Source organism: Lycorma delicatula, chromosome 1, assembly GCF_047948215.1.
Source record: "Lycorma delicatula isolate Av1 chromosome 1, ASM4794821v1, whole genome shotgun sequence".
Taxonomy (NCBI): Eukaryota; Metazoa; Arthropoda; class Insecta; order Hemiptera; family Fulgoridae; genus Lycorma; species Lycorma delicatula.
The window spans coordinates 147,457,799-147,470,769 of NC_134455.1; the positions used below are offsets into that span (position 1 = coordinate 147,457,799).

The following is a 12,971-nucleotide window of genomic DNA, read 5'->3' on the forward strand; positions in this document are numbered from 1 at the left end:
TTGTGTCATTTTGTCAAGACTGTGGAAATGCATTCTGATGTAATCTTCTTCTGTCCAATAGTCTCGACGATGCTGTGATGCACTTCGGCTTGTGATCTTTGATGCCATTAAGAATTGTGTGGCGCTACGTAATTGTAAAGCGTTGAAATTTCAATGTTGTTTTTCCGGGAAACTTATTAGGCTAATTTATAAAAGATAGCTAGTCCATCAGTAATTTAAAAAGTTGAGATCGGCACAGATTACAAGTTGTTTTTCAATTTTTGTCGCTTGGTAAGGATTACATTAAGACTCGAAGAACGTTTCTGGAAGTACATCTTAAATCGAAAATATGATTTACTTTGTACCTTGATGAATGGTAAATGTGTTCCACCCGGTGGGACTTTGCTCAATATTTGATGATCAGTTTCAGTTCATTTAAAATCAGTTTCGGGAAGATCCCCATTCTTCTCAAGAATGGGTTTTTAACTGAATCGACCTTGAGTTCCTCTTATTGATATTGAAAATGTTTTGAAAGCTGCAAAACGTTCTGCATTGGCTCCAATTTCACCACGAAGACTTAAATACCTCAGCAACTTTTCGACCTACCCTCCTTATCAGTGAGAAGAGATTTTTTCAATCTGTTATTTTTTATAAATATCTTTACTATTTAGTTCAATCTTATGTTCCTGTTACTTTGAGAGTACCTAGAAATGATTTAAGAAATATATATCTCTGTTTTCCACAGCATCGTTTCATCTCGCCTTTTGACAGATATCTATTCTGGCTATTAAATATTAGAACTTATTGATTTGTTCAACCGTTATCAATTTTTTCTAGGGGAGCATTAAACAATTCTTGCAAAAAAATGAATGCACTGAGTAGGCTGACAGTGAACATACACAGAACTTGATCCAGCAAGCAAAGACTGCACTTGTCCACAGTACACTCTATTATTATACGGAGTTGAGATATGGGCACAGGCTATGATCAGGGAGATCTATAGGAAGAAACTCACTCATGTCCAACGAAGAGGCACCTTGAAGGTCGCCTCTGCATATAACAGCCGGTCTTGTAATAGCAGAAGCGATATTAACTGCGCCGATGGTGAAGGAATGGCAGAAGATTTATCAAAGGATGAAAGGAGGAGGGTGGAAGTGACTGAAGAAGAACAAATCCACACATTTGATAGATGGTAGTATGAAATGAGGCAACTAGACTGGTGAAACAGGTGTGACCAAGGACTGAGAGCAAGCATAGTGAGAATGGGCATTACATGACCAAATTTTTATCAGGTCATGGTTACTGCTACTTGTTCAAAATAGAAAAGATAAATTCTCCTCAATGTATATATTGCACTGGAAAGAAGGACGATCCGGAACATTCATTCTTCCAATGTGAACGATGAGAAGAGTCCAGGAGGAATCTAAGACAAGACCCGGATAATATTATAGCAGTGAGGTTACAGTCCGAAGAAAACAAGAACCACACCAGATTCTCTGCTGAAAAGAGACCTGATCGGTATAAATTCATATAATAAATAGAATGTATTGAGCACTTGATAGTGTATAGAAAAAACTATACCTGTCCAACAAAAATTGACCTGGCCAAAAGTAATGAAAACAGTCACAGGCAGGCTATAATCTAATTGTGGTCAAGGGGTGTTTTTATTGGGTAGTCCCACACTTCGTGCATGTCGAGATATGCAAAAAAATCATATACCATTTTTTGACTGATTACCATACTTTCTTTCTTGCAGCATAGCTCTAGAGGCCAGGAAAGTAAAATGAAGTTACTGTTTAGAGTACAACAAACAAAAAGCATTACATAAACTGATTCTCAAAAATAATTAAACACAATCAAAATTATGTCAACAACAACTAAACTGCTTAATGTTTATTATTAACACGTAACACAATTTTATGACAACAATGAGAAGAATTCAAATTAATTTCAAAGCATGTGCTGCCAACATAATTTTTCAAAGGTCTAAATTTATTGTACTAAAAACTAATTTTCTGTAAAAATTAATTTTTACAAATTCATTACATTTTTCTGTTAAGTTTTGTTCTCTGTATTCTTAATAATAAAAGTTGTCTTTTTTTTTGCTTTTTACAGATTTTATTACATCTGTTTTCTTCAAAATTAATTCTCTACAAGTTTTTATAATAAAATATACAGATTTATAAGTCATTTAACAAAGTTATTATACTTCAAACCTAACCATGGTTAGGTACTATTTACGTTGACCAACTATATTTACGCATTATTAACCATGGTCTTTTATCTTTACAGCAGAAAATTTTTATTAACAATTAGAAATGGCAAAATTCTCTCAATATATACTGAACATAAACTACTTCACATAAAATTATTTACTTTAAACACATGTAACTAATTAATTGATTTATTTATTTTTACTTCTTCTGAAATCTAAAATACTTAAGTTACACACAGAACTTGTGCACAGAAGTCATTCTGGTTGACATATAAATGAACTTTACAGTACAGTTAATAAGCTCTTATCCAAATGATTGATATAAAAATTTCTAATTTTTCCAAATTTTCTTTGGTAATCAAACTTCCAAAGTTCAAAATCATTTCCCCATAAACACATTTAGAAGTTTTCACTACAAATATTAATTTTAATTGTTTTTAGTTCAATTTTTCACAGAGTTTTTTAACCTCTTTCTCTATGATTATTATAAGCTGAATTTTCTATTCTCCTTTCGTGTTGTTTTAAGAGAATAATCATTTCTGGTTTTGCAATAAATTTTACAAATATTATATTTATGCAATCAATATATGATTTGAGAGTTTGTGTTCAATCCATTAACCAATTTTCTTAACTCTCAACCATCACATTTTCCCTTATTTTACTTTCAAAAACATTTAAGAAACTTATAATTTATAATATCTGAAATTTTCTGCCTGTTTAGTCATGTGCTATTTTTTTAAAATTTTACATTAATTGTATCTTGCATATCCCTGAAGGGTCAGTATACATCAAGTGAGGCAAAGCATAAAAAATACCATGCTTGGTTGTATTATGCACAGGTACAAATATGTTCACAAAGTCATAATATACTGTTTTACGAACAGTACACCATTTTTTTCAATCAGTAAATATACAGTCATTAATAGAGCAGTAAATTTGTAAAATAAAGTATTCACATATTTTACTGCAAAGATAGTAATAAAATAAAAAGGTGTTTCAATTTTGCCGCTAAATAATAATGGATAAAACCGGATTTGATATTATAAGTCATGATTTCTTAGTTATATTGTTTGCCTTATAACAGCAAAAAAATTCAGAAAAACTAGTTAAACTGATATCCAATGAGATATACATTTTGGATATATACTTTTATTTCAAAGAATAAATAAAACAAACAAAAACCAATTTTGTGCTATACAAGAATATTACGTTAATTTATACAATAATAAATATTCATTGTTATGACACAAAGCATTAGCATAGTAAATTTCTACCTTAAAATTACGGTTTCATCGTAATATATAAATGTAATAAAACGTACTGCATAACAACTTAGCCCCAAAAAAAGCTAATTGATTTCTTCATGCATTTGTTTATCACTGATAATTTCTGATTGGTCTCCCCACTAAAATATATTCCCGCGAAAGCAAGTTGGTTATAAATATAGGCGGCTTTGCATCGATTTCTTGATGAAAGGAGGTTGGTACTAGAAGTACGTGTTACGTTCAGTGCCAACATTCGCTAAAAATGCTCTTTTTAAACTTCGATTGCTAAATACTCTGACTAATTTTGTATGGAACCAATCGCATTAATTTGCGGTCAGTCTTAAAACTTAAATCACCTATACACAGTTTAGCTGATAGTGAACTGTTCAGTGTTGTCTGATTGAACAGCTGTTTTATGTAAGTGTGTGTGTTAATGTTGCATGACGTCGTCAGTCGTTCGTGTATATAACGTATCCGTTCGTGGACTGGACAGACATTCTACTGTTACAACAGTTAATTTTTACTAAGACTGTTTTGTAGAAATAACTACGTAATTGTCAAAAGCTGCATATTCGCAATGTTAGATCAACTGACTGATATTCAAAAAACTGGGAACGTTTGTGAATTTTCGTCACTCGGTACGTACTATAGCGTATAATATAAAATAGTGTATATTATTATATATGTTTTTATATTGTTTACATTTATTTTTCGTATTGATTTGTTTTAGATTAATTTCTTGTGTGTATGTATTTAGTAGATCGACATTATTAAATAATTACAACCCTCGCTAACCCAGTATCGGTGCTTTACCGCATAGGAAAAAACGAAGCAATAAGGTTTAGTTATTTGTCACTAAGTACATAGCAGAAGATATATTATACAAAAATATAATTGTATTTTGAAACTTCATTTGATGAATAATTAATTTTTTATTCATGTAATTCCCAAAAAAATTTAATGTTTTATTTCAATAAAATTTTCATAAACCGTAGACTTCGAGAATTACTTCACTCGGCAAAACTTTACGTTTTTGATTTACAAGTGGATGAACTTAACTAATTGTGGCCGAATTCAACAATGGGATATTTAGTAGTGTCACATTTTGAGAATTTATTAGCATTTATAAAAAAGTCAGTATATTAGTGATAATACCACTATTTAAATACAACTATAAATTTTTTAAACAATTGGTTCATTGTATTCTTTATTAACTCAAAAATTTTATAAAAAAAAAAAACAAAAAAATAAAATAAATTTAAAAACACAGTTCACTCAAGTCAAATAAACTTATGAATATTACACAACTAATTTTCTTGTAGGTTTCCAATACATCAGTCACTATGAAAACGCAATCAATAGTTATACTATAACACTAAAACCCCAAATAACTGATCTGAAAAAGGATGAAGCAGCTAACTCAGATTTGCAAATTTAGCATTAGGTATTGATTGGATCTATTAATGATTTTCTAATTTGATGTCCAATACTCAGAGTTGCACTTTTAATTTTGCTTCACTCAGTTGGGAAATTTTAAAATGCCTAAAGGCCTCACATTTTGCAAGAGTTTTAATGAAGCTTTTCAGAGTCAACTTCATATTAAACAGGGGCAAAATGTTTTTACTGCATAACAATTTTACATCTGTCAATGGTGTGTTTTCCTTTCCAGCAACATATGATTTCCTTAAATACCATTCCTTGGCTTTATAATGGTTCTTAGTGTCCTGTGTGTTATATAATAAAAAGTGCAGTATTTCATGTAAACACCCTATAAACCAAAACGCACAAGTGCAGTTTTATAATCATCGTAAATTTACCTCATGAGATATATTTGACTCCACATGTGGCAAAGTGCTTTTGACAGACTATAGCCAGAACAATTTATTATCATGGAATAAATATTAAATTGTATCTAGTCTGTTAGTAAACACTATTTTACATAAATACATAGTTAACAGTTGGGGACCACAGTTCACCTACAGAATACGGAGTATGCAGAAAATATAAGGAGCCCAAGTGTTATTCTGATCACTAGGTACACAAGTTCTATTTGAACTTATTCAATTTGTTTTTGTCAGAGTACAATATTATATCTACTCCTCTATGTGTGTTATGTAAATAGATGCTATAATGTCTTACTAACTTAAAGTTTGCTGTATTTTTGGCCTTGATGGTTGGTAATATTAATTTAAAAACAAAAATCTTTGCAGCAATAAACTAAACCAAATTTTTATAAAATATTTTAATAACTTCAAAATGTTTTCAGTCATTTTTGAACCCATTGTAAATGTGTGCTCTCATAGACACAACTGATTTGCTGCTAGTGGTTTTTTTTTATTTGGTGAATGCATATTTTAGAAATGTGCTTGGACATAAAAAATGAAAGAGAAAAGCATAAAATAGCTAACATCATCTTGAATTGTACCGCATAGCTGTTAAAACGGAAACATTATACTTCTGTCATCACTGCACAGATTTGACCATTTATTGAATGGTTTTATAGTTCTTACATTGCAAATTACGTAAAAATCACAACCTGCACAAGTTTTTGAGATACATTCATTTCTAAAGGTGAATTTGGATTATCCAAGCAAAAGTATAAGAAAGACAATATTACAAATTAGCTACTGATAGTGTTATGGCTGTTGTAATTAACATTAAAATAAATATTTATTAATTTCTAAGGGTACCCTTCATTATCAGATTAGTCAAATTAAAATCAAAATATTCATAAAACAGGATATACATATTATGACTACTATTCCATTGAATTTGGTTCATTGTTATAAAAACATAAAATAAATGTGAGTAAATATTCATAAAAAGTTGAATTTAAAGCTGCAGAATGCAATACAATAATCTTTCCATTAAAACAGTACTTTGTGTGCATATTTTATCTCAATCAGTTTTGATAATAAAGAAAAGAATTAAAGGTACATTTTTTGCGTTGCATAAAAAGAAAGTTATTATCTTTGTTATCATTATTATCAGTTTTATTTGTAATACCATTGACACAATAACTCATTGTCATTGTACTTGACAATCATTTTGCAAATAAATCATATCTTTTTTAATGTGTTTGAATATGTAACGGATAAAATACATATTAGAAATATTATTAATACACTATGTCTGTTTTGATTATTTCTGACTTATTACAATTCCTACACAATTATCACAAAGTAATACACTTCCTGTAGAAGGAATTATAGGTTTAATCTTATTTTATTAAATGATGATAATAATGAATCGCTGAAAAATTCCATATTATGTATTATGTAGAAAGAAAAATAGTTTTGGAGCTTATGACATTTAAAGAATGTATAAATCTAATATCCAGTAGTAATATAGTAAAAAGTCATTTATGAGACATTAAGAAATCAAATCTCCAGTATTTCATGTAAATAAATACTTTTGCCTTGTACATAAAAAAAAAGACACAAAAGGTGATGAATGATAAGATAAATAAGTTGAAGTATTGAAACATGCTGGAGGGTTTAATGAAATAAAAATTATCAATTTGTAATGACAAGTGTTATGTGAAAGGTCTGGATTTAGAAGGAAATATCATTAATATACACATGCACATGGCATGTATACATATTATGTTGATCTATACCATATTATATTATCTATACAAATTATACTTAACCAGTATAATTACTATAGATTAAAGCATTTCTTTCGTACATTTTAGTTACATTAAAATGATTAGTGATTAATTTCTATTCATTCTAAGTTTATGATTAATTTCTATTTAAGGGCAAGATGTAAAGGAACTACTGAAAGCAAGTGTGAAGGCACAAGAGCTTGCTTACACTCCATACAGTAAATTTAATGTAGGAGCTGCTTTAAGATGTGATGATGGAACAGTGTATACTGGATGCAATGTTGAAAATGCTTCTTATGGATTAGGAATATGTGCTGAAAGGACTGCTATAGTGAAAGCAGTAAGTGAAGGAAAACAGAAATATAATGCAATAGCTGTTTCTGCAAGTTTTCATGATGACTTATTTGTTACTCCATGTGGTGCATGTCGGCAAGTAATTTCAGAATTCAGTGTAGACAGAGATATAGTTATTTATCTGACTAAACCAGCGCTTAAAAAAGTATTTGTTACATCAGTAAAGCAATTATTACCACTTAGCTTTTCATCATTACACATTAATAATCACACGTAAATGTGAGAACTTAATGAACATGAATTTTTGAAAAAGTACTAAATTTTTTTACTCATTTTAATCTTCTAAATATTAGATTATATCTGTTCAATAGTTGTGTTATATCTTCAATTCTTTTTTCTGTTAATAAAACTGCCCTCTACTTTTGTTTATTTTATTATTTATGACCATAAAAACGGCTATCTTAGTATATGGGCTGTTTTGCTTTTGTATTACCCCATTTAAGGGGTAATGCAGGTTTGGTTTTTTATATCCAGAGTTTCATATCACCTTTGCTCAAGAGAAACCTTACATTGGGATAAATATAACAAATGAATTTATTATGCATATACTTATTAAATCAGAGTGTATCTAAGGAAATTATGATGAAGTTATGTGATCTGTACAAAGTATATTTTTGAAATAAGCCACCATTTTTTTATGTATTTGATGATTGATTCAACAAGTTCATTTTCTTATGCTTAAGGAAAACACCAGAAAAATAAAGTAAAAAAATGTTTAGCTTAACATTGTTTTATTTTACTAATAAGCTTTTAACAGCCTTTGTTAAAAGGCTGCATTAAATATAGTACTATGGCCATCCAATATGTTCTTAATTAAGGTCAGCTGGAAAAAATACTACAATTAAATAGCTTAACTATCAGTTAAGCTAGTTTAAAACTGCCTGATCCAGGGCAAAATGATAACTTCTTAATCTTGTTTTTATTTCTGCTTCCCTAAATAAAAATAATAACTACTGGTTGATGTAAAGTTGTAGTTTCTTAGTAGCTTAATTTCCCCTGAGTATACCAAACTTTATTTTAATATAAACATCCAGTAATGGTTTCTACTTTTGCTTTTGTGTACTTGCAAATACGAATAGGTACACTCGGCATCAAAAAAGCTTTGATGAAGCACAAAAACTACTCATTATCCACTACTAAATGCCAATAGTGTGCAGTTAAACTTCACACTTAATATTGTTACCCTCAAAAACCATTATATGTTATAATGGTTAATAACATAACTGGTCAATAATATAACTAAGCTAATTACCTCTTAAGGTATGTTACCATCAAATAATTTTTAATAATATAACTAAGCTTATCTTCTAGATGTTTACCTGGTAAAATTTTAGTGTAAAATACCAAATTGAAATGTATATGCAAACGATACATATACAAAAATTTACAATTTTAAAAATCTTAAAAACCTGTAAGAAATTCAACACCTCACAATGTTTTTTAATATACAGTAAAGTGGAGTCTACTGCATTAATCACTAATAAATGTAAAAAGCATGCATTAAACTGCTGAAATGTTTAACTTAAGTAATCTCTGAGAATGGTTTATAAATCTTCCCCAGCCAACTAATGCACAGATGATGTTGCTTAAAACGTCATTCAGAAGAAACGTTACATGTATTTCTTTGTGTTAAATACATTCTATGTTTTAACAGAAATGATTTACAAGTATTAAATGTATATTTTCATTAAAGGAAAATTATTTTTATGATTTATGTCCGTATCAAATCATGTAAAATTTTATATTTTAAAAATTAGATTAGTAAATAAAGCATTATTTATTCACTTCATATAGTGATGGGTACATAATATTTGTGCACTAGTCTAAATATAATTATTTTGTAGATGTATGGTAGTACATACAAATTTAATTATCTGTAGCAAGATGTAGTATCCTAATGCCAACTGATCTACTATAAGATATATACTACTTTAAGATATTGTATAGATATCAAACATTAGCTTTAATACATTATCTAATTTTATAATTTTAAATTGTGTACATAGATCATATCTACTAGAGAAGTAGTAGATGCCTATCTGTATATGCTTAAAATAAACTGTAAAAATTCAGGTATTAACAGTGTTTTAAGAGAGTTCTTAAAATGCGCAGTACTATTTTATCTGAAGAGCCATAGATGTAAATTTTTAAACAGAATTGTATTGTAACATTTATTACAAATTTGCTTGGTTCTTTACTTAAATATGGTTCTTTTATATTTTAATTTTATGATAAAAGATAATAATTATTTCTTATAAACGACTGGTGATTTATATTAAGCCATGATATTAGAGTACAGTAATACTCATATTTGTATTTTTTTAGCTGATATCTTTAATTTTATTTGCTTAACATTTATGTATGTTTTAAAAATTAAAATTTCTGTTTTAAAAAGTGCTGTTATTTGTTATAAAATTACTAAGTTATAAATGAATAAGAGTAGTCTTTTTAAGACAGTAGTATTTTATGATATATATTTTAGTAATATATTTTTTCTTACTTAAAAAACTTTTCTACACAATTACACAATTTTTTTTTAATAAAGCAAGATATATTTGATAACATAACAGTATTAGAAATACTAATTTATTTATACTTATTTATTGGTATGTATTTTGTTGTTAAAATAAAAAATATTGCAATGTGTTAGCATTTATTTCAATAAGTAACATTATTAGTCATCACATGCATTCACATAAGCATGTTATTATTATGAATTTAGGTTAAGCATTAACTTGATATTAAATGTAAATAAAATTTCATCTTTAGTTATTAATTATGTCATTTTTACTAGTAAAGCTGAGCTATTCCTTTCATTTACAAATTTACTTCTATTAATTTTAATTCAGTAATCTTTTAGAGATAAATATTTTACTATTAAAATGAATAGTATTATAAATTCAAGTGATACATTAAAATAACTGTCATTCTTCTGTTGACTAAAAATGCTAAATATTTTTGAACTTAATCAAATCAATTAATATGCAGTTTGACCCACTAACACTAAACTTTGATCAAAATAACAACATACACTTCAAATCTTTAAAAAAAACAAATTAGCCAATATTTCCATTACAAAACTACTAGAGGTACAACTCATAAAATATAACCGACATTCAGTAACAAACAAAGACTCCGCAAGTACTCTGACCACTGCATCAAAGGACTTTAATGTTTTAATATTTTTCAGAGTGCCTTCAATCATTGTTTGACTTTAAATGCTACACAAATGAAAGAAATAAAAAAATTACAACTATTCTACAAAGGAAATAATTCCCCAATACTTCTTTCTGCTCTTGAGAATGCAAAAAGTAAAATGCCAAACCATTTTATCACCCAGCTGGAAAAACTACAAGCACGTTTATCTAGAGCAGCATGGAGATATGAATTTGTACCTTTTATCAAATCCAAGTTTTTGTCAAACTACTAATATTAACCATTGCTTACTTAAAAAATAAAATTAAAACTTTTAAAAAACCCACAATGAAAAAACCTTCAAAAACATTAAATAATTGTTAAACATTAATTAATTGTTTTTAATACAATAAAATTTAAGATTTTAATTGTCCGTTGTGCATGACTAAAGCTTATCTATGCAGTCTACGGGTCACACACAATGGTCAATTGTTAAGAAATAACAATTTTCTAGTTATAAACCTATCAATAATTCTGAATATTCAGTAAAATTTCATCAATAAAAAAAGCAATGACAGAACTTTGTCATTATGCAGAACGTAATTATACAGAAATTGGTAAATGCTGCATTTATCAACATTATTAATAATATAAAACCTTATAAATTAATCAAACAAATATTTAATGTAGGAAATTACTGCAGTGGTTTCCAATGGATAAATTTCTTAATTTAAACAAAACAATTTAATAATAAATATAATCCCTAAATACTGTAGTCCCTAAATACTTGTATAGTAAGTTTGATTTTATAATTAAAAAACAATGAAAAACTTTTAAATTTTAAATCAATTCAAAGTCAAGTGGGATATTACTCGCTCCTGTCTTACAAGAGCTATTTATGTTTACAGTCATATCTACGAGGTCTGTAAATAAAGAAATGAGACATTACAGTATAAGAGAGCTCCACTGCACCTTCCAAAACAGCACCCAATACACGGGGAACCTGTTTGTTACCAGTTGATCGGTGTTGATCAGTCTAACCTCCCCCGAGGTGCTCGCATATACCTCACTACTCTAGCCTCAAAAGCAGTCCAAACAGGAAGCACCATAATTTTTTTACATGTATTTAATATTTTATTTAAAGTAAATTTAATTCTCTTATTTTTGTAATGTTATTCCTTATTCAGTCAGTTCAATTCCAGCTAACACAGTGATAGAGGCTCACAGTTCATTAATTCAATTCATTAAAAGTTTGTGCTTCAAACGGCAAATCTACACTGCTGTTTGAAGCACAAACGGCAGTGTAGATTTGCCGTTTTGAGGTGGTACATTACATTTTTTTTTAATGTTTTCTACTGTTCAAAAATGGTGTGCTTTGAGGTGTTTTTTAAAGTAAGGAACAGGAAAGTCTCAGGAACTCAAGTCAGGTGAATAAGTGGTTGAGGAACTACAGGATGTTATCTTTGCCAAAAACTCAATTGAGAGTGCAGTGTGACGAGGTGTAGTCTTTGATTGATTTACAGTCTGTCCTGTAGACAAAAACTCCTTATAGACAATGCCATTACTATTGAAGAAACAAATTAGCATGGTTTTGATTCTTGATTGCTCATTTTTGCTTTTTTTGGACATGGAGTGGACAAGAGTGCCACTCCTTTGCTCTGACATTTTGTTTCTGGGTCATACTCAAATATCCAAGATTCATCACCAGTAATAACATTTTTTTAGAAAATCAGGATCAGTTTACCCTAGAAGATTGCAGCACACTATCAACCCTGTTGTTTTTCTGTTCAACAGTGAGGTTTTTTGAGACCAAGACCAATTTTGCACAAACTTTTTCATGTCAAATTTGATGGATTGTGGTACGATTGAAATTCAGTTCTGCAATAATTCTGACAGTTAATCAGTATGATATGGTCATACCATATCAAGTCTGATTTGCCCAACATTGTCATCACCTTTTGATGCTAATGGTCTTCCAGAAGGTGGATTGTCCGCAACTGATTCCTGGCAGTATGAAAATGCTTTAAATCACCTAAAAAGCTTGTGACAGAGCGTCATTTCCATACGCCCTTTTCATTTTCAACTTTGAAAAAGTTTCAGTAGCAATCTCACAGAGTTTAATGTCTCACATGGCAACAATAGACTAAAAATATTAATACCTAATATAAAACAGCATTTCATATAACCGTATGTTTACTAGTAACTTTACACTGTTGCCAGCCACTTTGGCTGCCAAAAAAAACTAGTTTCATTACTTTATTTACAGACCTAATATATTCTATGCCAATATCTTTCCTGTTTATCTCCATAAATAATGTATCTATTTTTGTACCCGTATGTTTACTAGTAACTTTACACTGTTGCCAGCCACTTTGGCTGCCAAAAAAAACTAGTTTAATTACTTTATTTACAG

At 29.0% G+C, this 12,971-nt stretch overlaps 1 protein-coding gene across 1 annotated transcript; it reads left to right on the forward strand.

Moving 5' to 3' along the window:
- The first annotated feature begins 3,695 nt into the window (after window positions 1-3,695).
- Window positions 3,696-7,782, forward strand: LOC142323886 (cytidine deaminase-like). Its single transcript, XM_075364211.1, has 2 exons — window positions 3,696-4,097; window positions 7,222-7,782. Exons 1-2 carry the CDS (start codon window positions 4,037-4,039, stop codon window positions 7,638-7,640), a joined length of 480 nt encoding a protein of 159 aa, XP_075220326.1. The 5' UTR covers window positions 3,696-4,036; the 3' UTR covers window positions 7,641-7,782.
- Window positions 7,783-12,971: the final 5,189 nt, after the last annotated feature.

What these genes read in the sequence shown, in the direction of transcription:
- LOC142323886 (XM_075364211.1), top strand. Translation starts at nt 4,037, where the DNA reads ATGTTAGATCAACTGACTGATATTCAAAAAACTGGGAACGTTTGTGAA. An exon ending in TTGTGAATTTTCGTCACTCG is followed by an intron (nt 4,098 to 7,221) that starts GTACGTACTATA and finishes TTTCTATTTAAG; the next exon opens with GGCAAGATGTAAAGGAACTA.